General features: G+C 48.0%; 1 protein-coding gene across 2 annotated transcripts; it reads left to right on the forward strand.

Moving 5' to 3' along the window:
• LOC133489057 (glutamate decarboxylase 1-like) lies at positions 1-14,032 on the forward strand. 2 transcript variants are annotated; one of them, XM_061797738.1, is made up of 17 exons: positions 1-137; positions 693-801; positions 2,343-2,399; positions 3,468-3,605; positions 3,915-4,157; positions 4,679-4,769; positions 7,883-7,995; positions 8,198-8,313; positions 9,023-9,102; positions 9,848-9,902; positions 9,996-10,112; positions 10,189-10,253; positions 10,691-10,769; positions 10,886-11,035; positions 11,117-11,224; positions 11,303-11,392; positions 12,456-14,032. In XM_061797738.1, the coding sequence occupies exons 2-17, from the start codon at positions 726-728 to the stop codon at positions 12,627-12,629; spliced, it is 1,752 nt and encodes a 583-aa protein (XP_061653722.1). In that variant the 5' UTR covers positions 1-137; positions 693-725; the 3' UTR covers positions 12,630-14,032. The 2 variants fall into 2 exon arrangements, with proteins under 2 accessions (XP_061653722.1, XP_061653723.1); XM_061797739.1 differs by lacking the exon at positions 2,343-2,399.
• Positions 14,033-15,247: the final 1,215 nt, after the last annotated feature.

The raw sequence follows: 15,247 nt of genomic DNA on the forward strand, positions 1-15,247 counted from the left end.
GCCGCGCCTATAAAAACGGCGTCCAATGTTCTTGAGGCAGCCAGTGCCGGCTGCCGACTCGGGACGTCTGCGCACCTCAGCACCTGCGAGCCTCCGTTTTCAGCGTCGACGATTGCGGATTCTGCTCCCGCGCGCCGGTAACGACGTCTCGCCTTCTCGCCTTCCCGTCGGCCCTCGCGGCGTCTCGCGCGCGGAGAGATTGGACGCTCGCTCAGTTGGAAAAGATGATTCACACGTCGGCTTGATTTCAACCGACCAATTGTCCCTTTTTGTTTTGTTTTCTTCTTCTTGTTGTTGTTGTTGTTTTCCCTCATATTCGTTCAGTGCAATGAAAACATTTTTGGAGGTCATTTATCAGCAGTTGACGTTTTTAATTCCATCAACTCAAGCTATATGTTTCACACTGATGGAATAAAAAAATGATCACGTTTTATCTCCGGTGACTTTTATTATGATTTATTTATTTTTTTTTTTAAATGAGGCTTTCAAGGCGACAGGAAAGAAATGTGCACCCCCCCCCCCCCCCCCCCCCCCCTCCCACCCCCCGGTGCGCAATTGCGCTTCCAAATTGCCGAGCTGGCATCGCGCGTGAAATCATTCCAGCGGTGCGCGCCACGTGCACAATGAGGATAAGAATGATTGTTTTCGACGGCTGCAGATTGATCGTTGTCGCTGTTCTGCTTGGTTTGCAGTTGAAACTCGGGAGACCGGATCGAGCGCACGCGATGGCCGCGGCAGAGGCGAGGAGCGTCGGCGGGGACCAGGACCCCGGCAGCGGCAATTTAAGGCCCTCGACCACCAGTACGTCCGCAGAACACCTTGCTAGAAATGCAACTTCGCCCACAATCAAAAGAAAAGGCTGCCTTGCTCAAAGTGCGCTGCACTCTCCACTCGCGCCCGCCTCGCCCCACCTTCTCCGTCTGGGGAGGAGTGGGAGGGGGTTGGGAGGGGGGGAGGTGGGGGGGGGTCATCGGCTGTGTGGGCTCCGTCATAAATCACTGCGGTTAAAAACAGACAGCAGCCGTCCGTCCGTCCGTCCGTCCGTCCGTCTGCAGTGCGCCGTGCAGGCGAGGACATCATGTGACATTGGAGCTTTACTTTTCGTACTCATATATCATTTTCAAATGAGCAATATAAATGTCATATACATTTGAATATTGAAAACAAAGCCCAAAAACATTTCTTGCGCAAACTCGATGTGAGGTGATGTTAGATTGCGTCAGCATGTTCTGGACGCGTTTGGGACTTTTTTCCACTTTTGTGCCTAACCCTCCAAAAAAAAAAAAAAAAAAAAAAAAAGTGCTTTGAATTTGCTTCCGTACAACATCGTTCAAAGGTGCTCAATTAACATTTCTTATGGGATTATTTTGTCGGAAAGTGACGTCGGTGGCCCACCTTTCAAGCAGGTGCAACCGATATGTTGATGATTTGTTTTCGTTCTGTATCTTGCTCCATGTCTGAGCGTGTTGCAGTGCGACGGTCGCCGACATTTTCCAGATTGCAGCCATGCGCTCAAATTGCTGCTTTTCATGTGACTCGCCCGCGTCGCGCCCCCCGCCGCTGCTGCTGCTGGATGACGTCACGACGTCCGCCGTATGCGTCATCTCGCTCCCGATGGCTTGTGTGCGCGCGTGCATCCCCCAAAATCTTAATATTTTTTTTTCCCCCCGTGTTATTGCTGTTGCTGTACAAGTTTCTTTGTTGTTGTTTGTTTTTTTGCCCCCCCCCCCCCCCCCCCCTCCTCCGATTGACGGCCGTGCAGGCTTGCGGCGCTTTGCATCGGGTCCCACCGGCCCCGCGTGACCTCCGCTCACGCGTGGGCCTGTAAAAAGTGTCTGCTAGACTTCCCCGAGCATCAGCAGCTCGCCCCAGTCGCACATGTGCGAGGTTTTACTCAATTAATTTCCCCGCCCCCCCCCCCCCCCCCCCCCCCCTCCTCCTAGCGAGCTCATTTCACGGGTGTTGAGCCAGCGTGTCCCTATTGATTTGGCCTTATAGCTCGGAAATGTTCTGACTCGTCCAGCGTACAGGAATCCTTTAAATACAATAAGTCCAAATAGAGAAAAAAAAAGAAAATAAAGATGCATAATTCAAGGTAGCCAATAATATTTGTGCCAATGATTTGGCAGCTTTTCATGGACAAAAAAAGGACCAAAGAAGTGACAACTGTGTTCCCGAATGGAAGGAGAACATTTGCAATTTTTGCAATATTCTTCCGATTCCATCGCGTGTGCTTCACCGAGCGCGTTCGCGTCAAACCGCCGCCGCCGTCGCCGCCGCCCCCCGCCGCCGCCGCCGCCGCAACTGAAAGGTTTATAATAAAGGTTTATATTCTGTTGTAGCCTACGAATATGCGTGGATGCATGGCTGTACACGGAAACTGGGCACGAGGATCTGCGGTAAGTTGTCTCCTGCATCCAAGAAATATCATGATCAGCGTGGCCTTGATCTGCTCCTCTTTTACGACGATTGTATAAAAAAAAAAAAAAAAAAAAAAAAATACAATCAAAATAAAAGAAAAGTGTCCGGTGAGCGTTCCCGTGCAAACGTTGTTTCTCCGAGCGACAGAGCACGTGGCCGACAACAGTGTCACAGCGCGTTAGCGTCTCGGAAAGGTCAGTGGACATTAGCCCGTTGGCACCGACGATGAGAGCTCCTCTCGCCCACTCTGACCGCCCCTGGACCCGCCCCCCCCCCCCCCCACCCCCCCGTTCCGCGTCTTTGCCAGGCCACAAAGCTTTTCAGACAGCACACGCAAATATGCCAGAAAGCACACACGCGCAGAAATGCATTTGGCAAATCCTGCAGTCGCATGCACCAAAACTATTTTGGGGGAAGAAACAATTCTTGCAAGTACACATGACAAGTAATTATATTTCGTTGTATATCATGAGAAAAGGAATGCTTGCCCCCCCCCTCAAAAAATGTCTTGTGGATTGCAGACAATAATTAGTGAAAAGACATTGGAATGGATTTCGGGCTTCGCGGCTTCAAATATCGATTGTGGGAAATCCTCTGCAAAATGCAACATCGGATTTTTCTCCTCGTGGCAAATTGTCCGAATGATCGAAAATGGCGATTTTCGTGAGCTTTTCTCCTTGTCGCACATTTAGCGGGCCTTGTGGGCCTCGAAAGGCCATCTTGGGCCAAACGCGGCCATCTTTCATGAAGCCAATTTAGGGGCCGAAGCTGTCCGGTCGGTCAGGGCGCGCGCGTGCCCGTGCCCGTGCCCGTGCCCGCGCGCGGTGGGTGTGGTCTACTCTCTATCTAGTCCGGGCTCGCTTGGGCCTCCAGCACAAATGTGGCGATGATGCCGAAGCGCAACTCGACTCAAACGTCACACCTCCTTCGCTTGGCCGGAAAACCGCAAAGTGCAAAGTGAAAACGTTGCGGAAATCTTTGCGCCATGGAAATGTTCGGCGATACCTCGTGCGCCGCCGCTCCTAAGCCGTGCCATTGCGCTTTAGGCTTCCTGCAGAAGACCAACAGCCTGGAGGAGAAAGGGAGACTGGCTCAGAAGAAGCTGCTCTCCTGCGACAACAGCGGCGACAGGGACGCCCGCTTCCGACGCACCGAGACCGACTTCTCCAACCTGTTTGCCCGAGGTGCCGCGCCAACCGCATTTCTTACACACTGGACAAACATATTTCTGTGTTTCGTTGCGATCATCATTTCACGCTAGTGCAGCTAATTATTACGATCATGATGATGATGATGATGATGAGGAGGAGGAGGATTTGTTTAAAATGCGCCTTGCGTGAGCAATTGCATCTTTTGCCATATATGTATGCAGAGGTTAAACTAGTGTGAAAATATAGATATATATATATACATATATATTTTTACTGCTACGAAATGATTATTATTAGGGAGAAATCGTATTTATGTATTTATTTTCTTCCTGGCTGTTGTAGACTTGTTGCCTGCCAAGAATGGAGAAGAAGCGACCATGCAGTTTTTACTGGAGGTGGTCGACATCCTGACCAACTATGTGAAGAAGACCTTCGAGCGCTCCACCAAGGTTTTGGACTTCCACCACCCTCACCAGCTGCTGGAGGGCATGGAGGGCTTCAACCTGGAGCTGTCCGACCAGCCCGAGTCTCTGGAGCAGATCCTGGTGGACTGCAGGGACACGCTCAAATACGGAGTCCGCACAGGTACGGCCAAGAACCGCACAAAATGGACCTTCTGCACCGATATGTGGCTCCTTTTCACATCGTTCCCTCAATCACGCTGAAGGCACCTGGGAAAGCTTCTTTTTTGGAATTCAACAATTTCTTTTGGGCCGCCACCTTTTGGTTGTCGGGTCTCCATTGCGGAAACAGACCGACAAAAAAAGCAAAAAGTGGAAAATATGATAGCATGTTGACCTAATGACAAATGTGCACAATTTAGACACTATCGCTTCAACAAAGCAGATTAGAGAAAAAAACTACTCCCGAATTATAAAGATGAAGGTGTTCAAAAGTCAATGTTCTTTTATGTGTTCAAAAGTGTAAATATGAGTCAAACCTTTTCAAAAAAATCAGAGCTTTGGCGGCGATTTTTCAAATGGAACTAAAACTGTAATCGTGGCAATTTCCCAAAGCGACTGTCATTCCTTGACACATTTTCATGTCATTTTGTGGTGAAATGACCTCACCCGGTTGCACTGCTTTTGTGTCTGTCGGTCTTCCAGGTCACCCTCGCTTCTTCAACCAGTTGTCGTCAGGTTTGGACATCATCGGCCTGGCGGGCGAGTGGCTCACGTCCGCCGCCAACACCAACATGTAAGTCACACACGCGCGGCGTGTCTCATTCCGTCCCGCCTCAGGGGAGGTTAGATTGCCTATTGATCTCGGGTCGCGGTCGCGCGGAGGCATCGAGTTCCCGCTTGTCGCGGCGCATGCTCGCTCCGCTCCCCACAAAAAACGTTCACGCCACTGCGCGACGGCAGAAGGACCGAAGACTCGCACTTCGCCAAAGGTGAGCGGCCTATTTTTGCCGCTTTACATGAATAAAACGCAAACGAAAACAATGAGAAATAATTGGGATCAAGGAAGTACAAAAGAGAATCGGTTTGCAGTGAGGGTTGGACTCCCTTTCTCACCGATTGTGTTCATTGCCTTCACGGACAGAATTTGTGTTAGGGGATCCGTGATCTCTATTACGTCGCCGCGTCTCGCGGAGGACGGGCTTCCGATGCCGTCATCCGATGCCGAGGAGTCGCTCCTCCGCATCGAGTCGAGCCGGACGTTAACGCTAAAGACAGCTCGAGCGACAGAGAAGGAGCACACGGAAAAAAATGACAATACGATGCCAGATGTCGTGCTCGTTTTCACGGAATCGGAGAAAAATCCGGCATATCAAAAAATGTCACCGGAAAACACGTCGGGACAGCGAACCGTAAAGACATTTTGCCATTCGCATTTTGAAAAATAGGACTTTACAATGTTTGCTTCCTTATGAACAATTACAATTTCTCAAAAATATTCGAAAGATGAAAGCGCCCGCTTCTCTATCTGCACATCCCTTCTTGAAGGACTGCGCGCGCTCGCACCAGCAGCAAGGCGGCAGCAAGGCAGCAGCAAGGCTTTCCGGCCCATTGATCTCGGCAGATCGGCCAGCTGGGCCCCTCGCTGTCACACAATGTCCCCGGGCACCAGCGGGCACGAGCGGGCACAAGCGGGCCCGCCGTGGAAAGCGGCTGGTGTGGCGGGGTCAGTCACATAAAGGGCGCCCCGGAGGACGGTAATGGGGGGCAATTAGGGGGTCTCTCCCCGGAGACGGGCAGGTGACTGAGGGCTCATTTGCACCCTCAAAAGAGCGACGATTGCCTCTGATTGGGATCATCATCGCCATTATCGTCATTATGGCGCCGTGCAACCGACGGAAGAGAATTGGGAAAAGCTTTTGTTTCTTGTCTGCTGCGGCTGGACGACGTCCCATTTGGTGTGGGTTGTGAAACGACGCCATGTTCCTTCGTCCCTTTTACCCTTTGAGAAATGGCTCATTTGCATGCGTGTTGATCAATCACCATCAATAATTTCCTGTCGCCTACCGAATTCTTGGAAGTCATTCAAATGAATGCCAAAATGACGTTTCGGCGATTTGAAATCATCAATATGTTCTGCGAAGATGCCGCTGACGTTTTTGGACATTTTGGGCCTGTCGCTTAATTGTCCTTTCCCGTGGAAACGAACACGAGCGCCCGTTAGTGCACAAAAAAGCTCCTTTTGTGGCTTCGTTTCCAAACGTGGTCTTTCGCGTTAGCAACGCTGCTATTTCCGAGCTACGAAAGAAGATGTCTTTAGCGTTATGACGAGTGTGTTGGGCTCGTGGAAGTCGCGTTTGTGTTTTATCAGCCGCCGCCATTTGCCCGGACTCTGCGGCGTCAAAGAAAGCGCAGCAATTCGACGAAATACGTGCGCGCGTGCCTTTTAACGGATTTATTGAGATCCATTTTTGAATTGACCGAATTTAATTTGATCAAATGATTTGTAAACGAGCCTCATGTTCATGTCGTTCATGTCCTCATCATGTCATTCCACGTTTTGTTTCGCCCCGCTTTCCCCCCTCCGCGTTTTGGTGCCTTTGTTTTTTTGTTTGTTTTTGTTTTGTTTTACGCCCTTCATGTCCCTTCCCGCGTCCTCCTCTTTCTTCGTTTTCTCCTCGCGGCCTTTATCTCGCCTCCTCCCGAAACCCAAAACCCAAAACCTTTTTTTCCGCAAGTGGCCTCGCGACACAGACTTTCCTCTCCTGGTGGACTTCTTTTTCTTGTGCAACACACCCTTGCAATCGTTGTCTTTTCATTCAAGCAGACTTCCGGGGAATTCATTTGTGAGCGGGGTTCTCTCTCTCTCTCTGTCGCACCCGGCACGGCGCACGCGCACGCGCACGCCGCGTTATCTCCGCCCAACACGCACCGAATTCCTCTCAGCTGTCAAATCCGCCCCCCCCCCCCATTTCACAATTGTGAGTGAGGTCGGCCGGATCGACAGATAGCCATCGCCGCATTGTGTGCTTTAATGAAACGACGGAGGCCATTTGAATGTGAATGTTTGCTCCTTTAATGAGCTCTCGTCAGCAAACGAGCGCAAATGGGAATTATGGAGCAAGCTCATCATGGAGGAAAACGCTGCCCCCTCTTTGTGTGCATGCATGCAAAAACTCTCTTCTTCCTCCCTAAATATGGGGCGTTTTGGATCAATAATGGTAAAGACACGCGCCAAATTCTAATTGCGCATTTGCGCGATTTTCAAGAAGCCCATTGAAACACACTTCTTTTTGTAACGGCAAAGACAAAACGTTCATCACGGTAAAGACATACGCGGCTTCATTAAAAGGGCACCATTTTCCACGTGTTGCCCTTCAAACAGAAGAAATGAACATTGAATCCGTTCCACTCCTGTCTTGAAACAATCGTCATAACGGTAAAGACGTGCAAGACTTTCACAAATTCATACGGATTCATTATAAACAACGGCATTTATTTTTCTGTCTGCTAAATGGCACTTCACTCCGGTAATGTGACGCGACGACATCACGAGGCTCTCTCCGGCGGCGTTAACGCTAAAGACAGCTCGAGTGACATTTGCAAAAGCGGCGGAGGAAGAAACTAAGATGCAATCGTGTTCGTCCGATATATCCCCAAAATGTCATTAGCATGGTCGCAAAACATGTTGCGCATCATCAAACATCATTTGGGGAAAAGACATTTTGGGATTCAAAAGTTGGAAAAATATTTGGCCCTTAGAAACAATGATGGATACCAACTGCCAATAATCCAAACGCTCGTATCAGTCAAATGAATTGAAATTCAGCGGTTCTCGCTCAAACGATAGGAAAACGGTTGTCAATGGCGCACGATGTGCTGACGCGAGCATTTTGGGATGATTGACAGGTTCACCTACGAGATCGCGCCTGTGTTTGTTTTAATGGAGCAGCTGACCCTGAAGAAGATGAGGGAGATGGTCGGCTGGCCCGGCGGCGAGGGAGACGGCCTCTTCTCGCCAGGTTAGCCACGAAACAACCGCAACAACTTTTCCCGCTGGAAACATAGCGATACATATCTGTAGATGAAATAGGTGACATGGTACGCTCGTAAAATCTTGCTCGTAAAGCAATTTTGTTTGCGAACATTGTTCCTGAACTGAGGTTTGTGTCAGTTTTAGGAGCCAGTTTCATTGCACACATCGATGTGTCTTCTCCTCAACAGGGGGCGCTATTTCTAACATGTACAGCGTGATGATCGCACGTTACAAGTATTTCCCCGAGGTCAAGACCAAGGGGATGTCTTCTGCTCCTCGACTGGTTCTCTTCACATCGGAACATGTATGTTGTGTGATACCACCGGGCACGCACGCACAGGTGTGGTACACCCAGAACTGGTCGCCAGCCAATCGCAGGGCCCATAGCGATAAACAACCTTTCACACTCACATTCACACTTACGGGTAATTTAGAGTCTTCAATTAACCTTGCACGCATGTTTTTGGGGAGTGGGAGCAAACCGGAGCACCCGGAGAAAAGCCGCGCAGGCACAGGGGAGAACATGCAAACGCCACACAGGCGGGGCCGGATTTGAACCCGCAACCTCGCCACTGCGAGGCAGACGTGCTAACCAGTCTCTCACCGTGCCGCCATCCTTAGAAATAGTTTTGTTAAAATTGATCAACCAATTATTTTCTAATAGTTTACATTTGGATCGTTTTGCCTATTTATGCTAAATCAACGAGCCGATGATTTAATCATCTTAATGAATGAAATCAATCCGTGTTAATGAACCCATTTTGCGGGCGGATGTTTTGCCTTTGAGAACGGCGCCGCTGTGCCGCGTTCCCTTGATGGCCTTTTGAGCGCTTGTGCCAGTGACCCTGCGATTGGCTGGCGACCGGTTCAGGGCGTACCCCGCCTCCTGCCCGATGACAGCTGGGATAGGCTCCAGCACGCCCGCGACCCGCGTGAGAATAAGCGCGACAGAAAATGGACGCATGGGTGCCAGTGAGCGGCGAGAGCCTCATGGCCTGCCTTTGTTCCCGCAGAGCCACTACTCCATTAAGAAGGCGGGTGCTGCTCTGGGTTTTGGCACGGAGAACGTCATTCTGCTGAGCACAGATGAGAGGTACTGTAATGCACAAATTGCATGTAAAAAGACAAAAAAAAAAAAAAAAATATATATATATATATATATAGATATATATGTCTCAAAGGTCTTTATACATTTCCTTTTTTTACCACTGATGAAAACATGGAACTGCTAGAGCAGGCGTTCACGCAAAGCCAGGGAAAGTCTCCCGTCTCAGCCTCAACAAACATTCGCTTCTGCCGATGCTTCCGAAATTGATAAAGCTTCACCTGTGCCGACTTCGGGTTGTTGAAAGGCCTCGTGCAGAAGATTATGACGCTCGACAACCTAAAGTCTGTCTGGATAAAGCTTTTATTTTGCGTTCCAGTGCAGGCCTCTGGATGGACTTTCCCTGGCTTTGCGCAAACGGCTACACCGAGAGTTCAGTGTTTTCATCAGAGGTAGTAGTAGCAGGCCTTTTGCCACGCGGTTTGTCAAGAGCAGATCCTATTTGGAGAAGCTTGCCACGGATAGCGTGCAATGTTCTACGAGCTGGAGCAATGTGACGGCCATCCAACTGCAGTGGGAGACGGAAAAAACGTCTTTTTTTCCAACACTGCTCTAATGTCAGTTGGCAAGCTATCGGCAAGGGAGCGAAACGCTTCCAGAAACTGCAAGGCCTGCTGCGCTGTCAAATGCTGATGGTCCTCACATCGGTCCGCACGAGACCTGAAACAAAATAGAAAAAGGAAGTGCGCAGTGACTTTCAGGTATGACGAGGTGTCGTGTTCCAATCTTCCAGGGGGAGGGTCATTCCTGCTGATCTGGAGGCTAAGATCATTGACGCTAAACAGAAGGTGGGGTCTTTGTTTTACTTTACTGCTGTTTTTTTTCCCTTTCCTTCCTCGATCGTGTGGTGCCAAAGGCTCACGTTTGTTTCCATTTGACAGGGTTACGTGCCGTTATTTGTCAACGCCACAGGTGGCTCCACCGTCTACGGCGCCTTTGACCCCATCAATGAGATTGCTGACATTTGCGAGAAGTACAACCTGTGGCTGCACGTTGACGTAAGTCTCCAACATCATTTTCTCATCATTCGCAACAGCAATGCTGAGTCATTGTTTTGCTGTTTTGTCTCGCAAGGGAGCGTGGGGCGGCGGTCTGCTGATGTCCAGGAAGCACCGCCACAAGCTCAATGGAATCGAGAGGTAATTTCATGAACATACATGGGGAACTTTTACATCGAGTCGGCAAAAACAGATTGATATCCATTTTTCAGTGCATGCGCAACACGTGTGTAGTACTTGCGCATGGATGGCCCCTCCATTTATATCCATCTATAGTCCTTCATACACAATACTACTGCTGTGTGCTGTCGTAGTACACGCCATCATACTGAGGAGTTTTTTTTAATATTCGGACTATTTCATGGAAGTAGGTAACAATGTAGAACTCGTCTCCACTGCCGCAAACTACGTGAATAATAGCAATGGACCGTTTGTAAACGGGCCAATACAGGAGCTCGCAGACAGTGTCAATCGAAACTGAGCTTTCCTCTCTTGGATTCTGTCGTGCGCTTCATTCACGTACTGTCGCGGCGATGTTCCCAGTCCGATGATTGCGACGTCCTGTTTCAACTTCGCAGGGCCAACTCTGTCACATGGAACCCTCACAAGATGATGGGCGTGCCCCTGCAGTGTTCAGCCATCCTGGTCAGAGAGAAGGTAGAGAACTCACACGCCGTGTCGCTGTCGCATCGATATCTTGATATTTCCCCCAGCAATGTCTTGAGGAAAGGCGAACAGAGATTGAGATTGCAACGTATGTGCATTTGCCGCAGGGACTGATGGGCGGCTGCAACTCCATGTGTGCCGGCTATTTGTTCCAACAAGACAAGCAGTACGACGTCACATACGACACCGGGGACAAAGCCATTCAGTGTGGCCGGCATGTCGACATATTTAAGTTCTGGCTCATGTGGAAGGCCAAGGTGAAAGGACGAAGTGTGCACACATCCAAAATAGCATGTCACCGTGGTTGCTTCTTTTTAAGGCTGTGTTTCCCCTCACAGGGCACCGTTGGCTTTGAGCAGCACATAGACAGGTGCTTGGATCTGTCTCAGTACCTGTACAACAAGATCAAGAACAGGGAGGGGTACCAGATGGTGTTTGATGGCGTGGTAAGCCGCCCTCATTTCGTATGTCTCCATATTTGCTTCCGCATCCAGTCCAGTAATTGTGACTACTTCTGTCTGCAGCCCCAGCACACCAACGTTTGCTTCTGGTACGTTCCGCCCAGCCTCCGAGGAATGCCCGACAGTGAGGAGAGGCGGGAAAAGCTCCACAGGGTGAGACGCACGTCAACACTGCTACCACGGAGATAGTGCAGTCGACCGTTTCCTAATGTCGGTAAACAATCGCCGCCGGGGTTCTCCCGAGTGGCAGAAAAGTGATTGACGACAGCTGACCTGAATTGAAACGACGACGACAGATTTAGCCCAAATGGTTGAGGTTTTTTTTTTTTTTTGTTTTTTTTTTTTAATGACTGCCTGTTGGCCTCTTCTAAAGGTAACCAAACCTCCATCATCTGGTTTTCACAAGACATACAAAAAGTCAACACAAAGTCGATACAAAGATGAATCCTTTCAAAACCTTTTCCACCATTAATGCGCCCTATACCTGTACAACTGAAGACATATTTTTTAATCTTTTCCAGAGGATAAATAAAAAATAAACAGCTGTCATAATGTGGTTGAAGAATTGTGCCAATGTGGTACATTTGGTACTGCTCATAATTCCCCCCACATTGACTAAGGAACTGTTCCTAATTCCCCCATCTTGACTAAGGAATTGTTCATAATACCCCCCACCTTGACTAAGGAACTGTTCATAATTCCCCCACATTGGCAAATGAACTGTTCATAATTCCCCATCACCTTGACTACGGAACTGTTCATAATTCCCCCATCTTGACTAAGAAACTGTTCATGATACCCTTCATCTTGACTGAGGAACTGTTCTTAATTCCCCCACCTTGACGAAGGAACTGTTCATAATTCCCCCCACCTTGACTAAGAGCCCAGTTTTAAGAAAAACTTAATGCTTGAATTTCTGTATGTCGGTTCCACCTTGGTTTCACCGGACCATAACACATTGTTCCATATGCATTTGAGAGATTTTAAGTGTGTTTTAGCCTATTTTTTTCAACCAAGGTTGAACTTGTTGGGGATAATTCCAAATGACATCCACACTAAGGGTTTGTTGAGTAGTGGCGCCATCGGAATATCCATTGGACTTTTGCCACCCAGTTGTATGTGTGACATCATGGTAAAATGTCATTCATTGCAGGCTCTCCATCCTTACCCACTTGATGTGATTTATTTGTTTTGTTTCTTTGTTTATTGCCCGCAGGTTGCACCGAAGATCAAGGCCATGATGATGGAGTCAGGGACCACCATGGTGGGCTACCAGCCTCAGGGAAACAAAGTCAACTTCTTCCGTATGGTCGTGTCCAACCACGCCGCCACCCAATCTGACATCGACTTCCTCATTGATGAGATAGAGAGGCTGGGTCATGACCTGTAGACCTCCTATAGCACCGCCGCAGTGTTCTATGTGTTGTATTTCTAAAGCGCAGCATTGTGACTGTTCCCCACCTGAGGAGAGACCCAACAAGAAGACTGCAAGACCCCTCCCACACCCCCCCCCCCCCCCAGACCCCCCCCCCCCGGCCCCGCCCGCTCCCCGTGCACACATTTGTCCTCCTTTAGCTCTATAGCCACATGTTGCAGGTACGTGATGGACGCGTGGTGCTGGGAAGTCTCGTATTGCGTACGTTCAATCCTGTGTCGTTGAATTCATTTAGATTCTTGTTCAATGTGTGCGTGTGTGCGCGAAAAGCAGAGAAGCACAATTCAAAACCTGACAAGCATCAGGAAATTCTTCTTCCGTATACCAGAGTGCAGGTGTGCATATACAATATATACTGGATAAGTATTTTAGGGATGGTATTTATGAAACATAAGCTAATTAATATATGTGCACAGGATAGCAATTCAAAGTCAAATCCTGAGAGGAAGTGTTTAAGTCTGTCATATTCTCAGAGTCGGACAGGTTATTATTCTATGTGTGTGATTCTGATTTTCAAATGCTGGCTCATTGTCTGTTTCATGCGATCACGCGATACCGGTATGTGTTCTTAAAAAGTATTTATTCATATTGGATTAGATAGAAAATATTGCATTTTCATTGTATACAGATTCAGGTATTTTAATGTAAGTGTATCTTCATGTGCAGTACATGGTGATAATTTGTATTATGTAAATCATTGGTAATTTAAATAATAGTGACTTTGTCGGCCAAAGAAAGAGAATCCAGCGGAATTATTCCTCATATAGAACTTTCTAGATGTGTGTAACACGTGACCCTCGACTGCGATGCAATTACTATTGTGCGTTTATTTCCGCGAATGTCCGCAGCGGCCGAGCGGCCTTCCGATGGGACGGAGAACCAAATGGAGACCTTCCTCGCGTTGGAGTGTGAGAATGTAGTTTCTTCTTGAGAATGGCTCGCACGAATTAGGCTATCTGTTTGAATTCTACGCATTTACTGTAACATAGTACATTTATTGTAGTACATATTCAATGTATTTCCAGTATTATGGGAGCTCCACTGAATATCTTGTTTGAGGAGCTCCTCTTGTGTCTTTGCACTAGTTTCCCGTTTCTTTCCTCCATTGTAAATGGATGTGTACGAGCAGATATTGACGAAACGTTGATGGGAACCGAACGATTGCACAAATCACATTGAAACACTTTGTTGTGAGCAACTGCTGTATGGGACCAGAATGGTTTGGAGATGAATATAGCTGCAAAGGAATGTTTACCGAGAGATTATCTGGAGGCACTTTAACAAAAGACAAAACACAGCGTCTCTCATAAGATGTTTAATAAAGTTTAATAAACCTATATGACTTGTTGAATCGTCAATAGCTGTCTTACATTTTTTTGCCCCATAATACGAACACACACACACACACACACACGCTTGTTTTTGTCTAGCTCCAGGCTCTGTCAGATTGCGGTGCATTTCTGTTTCGATGATATTAATAAGGGATTCATTTTTTTTTAATTCTCTTTTCCCAGCATATGACTCTTCAGTGTACTGCAAATTCTATTTCTTAAAAATCACATTTGCTCGATTCACATATATATCGCTCTCTCTTGAATTCGACAACATTATTATCCATCCATCATCCATTCTCTTAACCACTTATTATTATTATTATTATTATGACGCTTTTAGGAATAGATGGTGCTTGAAGAGTTTTATTTAAAAAATTTTTTTTTTTTTTACTGTCCAGGGAAGCAGCATCGCGGATTTTATAGGGCGAAATGAGATATTATAAAAGGGTTTAGCATCACGTTTCATAACATTTACAACGACCGTATTAAAATATGGAAGGGCAAAGCCGTTGTGGCGCTCAACGTGAAGAACGGAAGGCTTGCGCCCTCTAGTGGTGGAGGCTTTAATGCAGTTGCAGGTTTCATGGTCCCGAAGGTCCATAAATGCCACAGCGTAATACTTGTTACGTGAAACTTGAAAACCTGATTGGAGAACGGTTTTATATTTTTCAAAGGAAATATTTTGCCATGTAACTTAAGAGGGGCGGTCAGAAAGTCATGAGCCCAATTTCATCTCATAGTAATTATTTTCTCCCCTGAAATACTTGTTTGAAGGTCTATTTTTTTGAAGTAGCTTGTCCCATTTCTGTCAGCCATTTTGGAAATCAGGTCATTGTTGGATGTTCGTCAGAAGCGGAGAGCCGTGATTGAATTTCTTCCTTTGGAAGGGGAACCACCAAGAACTATTTTCAAAAAGTGTACGTGGAAGCTACAATGGGCTAAATGACGGTCAAAAGGTGGGCGTCCGGGATCAAAGGTGAAGAACAAGGGCCTGCTCCGAGGGACCTCGGTGACAAGCAAAGGAGCGGCGCAGCATCCCGGGAATAGCGCTCGGGTCGAGGCCCTGACCCCAGAAGATCGGAGAGTCGCCGTTGAATTGACGACATCGCCGTCGTACGTCATCCTCGATGACCCTAAACACATTTCCCCACCTTTTGGAAAGGTTTCGTGGCGGTCGTTAGTGCGACCTCCAGCGGAGAGTTACTTTGCTTAATGTGTTCCATCCCCACGGGCCGGATT

Source organism: Phyllopteryx taeniolatus, chromosome 14 (genome assembly GCF_024500385.1).
Source record: "Phyllopteryx taeniolatus isolate TA_2022b chromosome 14, UOR_Ptae_1.2, whole genome shotgun sequence".
Classification (NCBI taxonomy): Eukaryota; Metazoa; Chordata; class Actinopteri; order Syngnathiformes; family Syngnathidae; genus Phyllopteryx; species Phyllopteryx taeniolatus.

What these genes read in the sequence shown, in the direction of transcription:
- LOC133489057 (XM_061797738.1), top strand. Translation starts at nt 726, where the DNA reads ATGGCCGCGGCAGAGGCGAGGAGCGTCGGCGGGGACCAGGACCCCGGC. An exon ending in TTTAAGGCCCTCGACCACCA is followed by an intron (nt 802 to 2,342) that starts GTACGTCCGCAG and finishes ATTCTGTTGTAG; the next exon opens with CCTACGAATATGCGTGGATG. An exon ending in AAGCTCAATGGAATCGAGAG is followed by an intron (nt 10,254 to 10,690) that starts GTAATTTCATGA and finishes TCAACTTCGCAG; the next exon opens with GGCCAACTCTGTCACATGGA.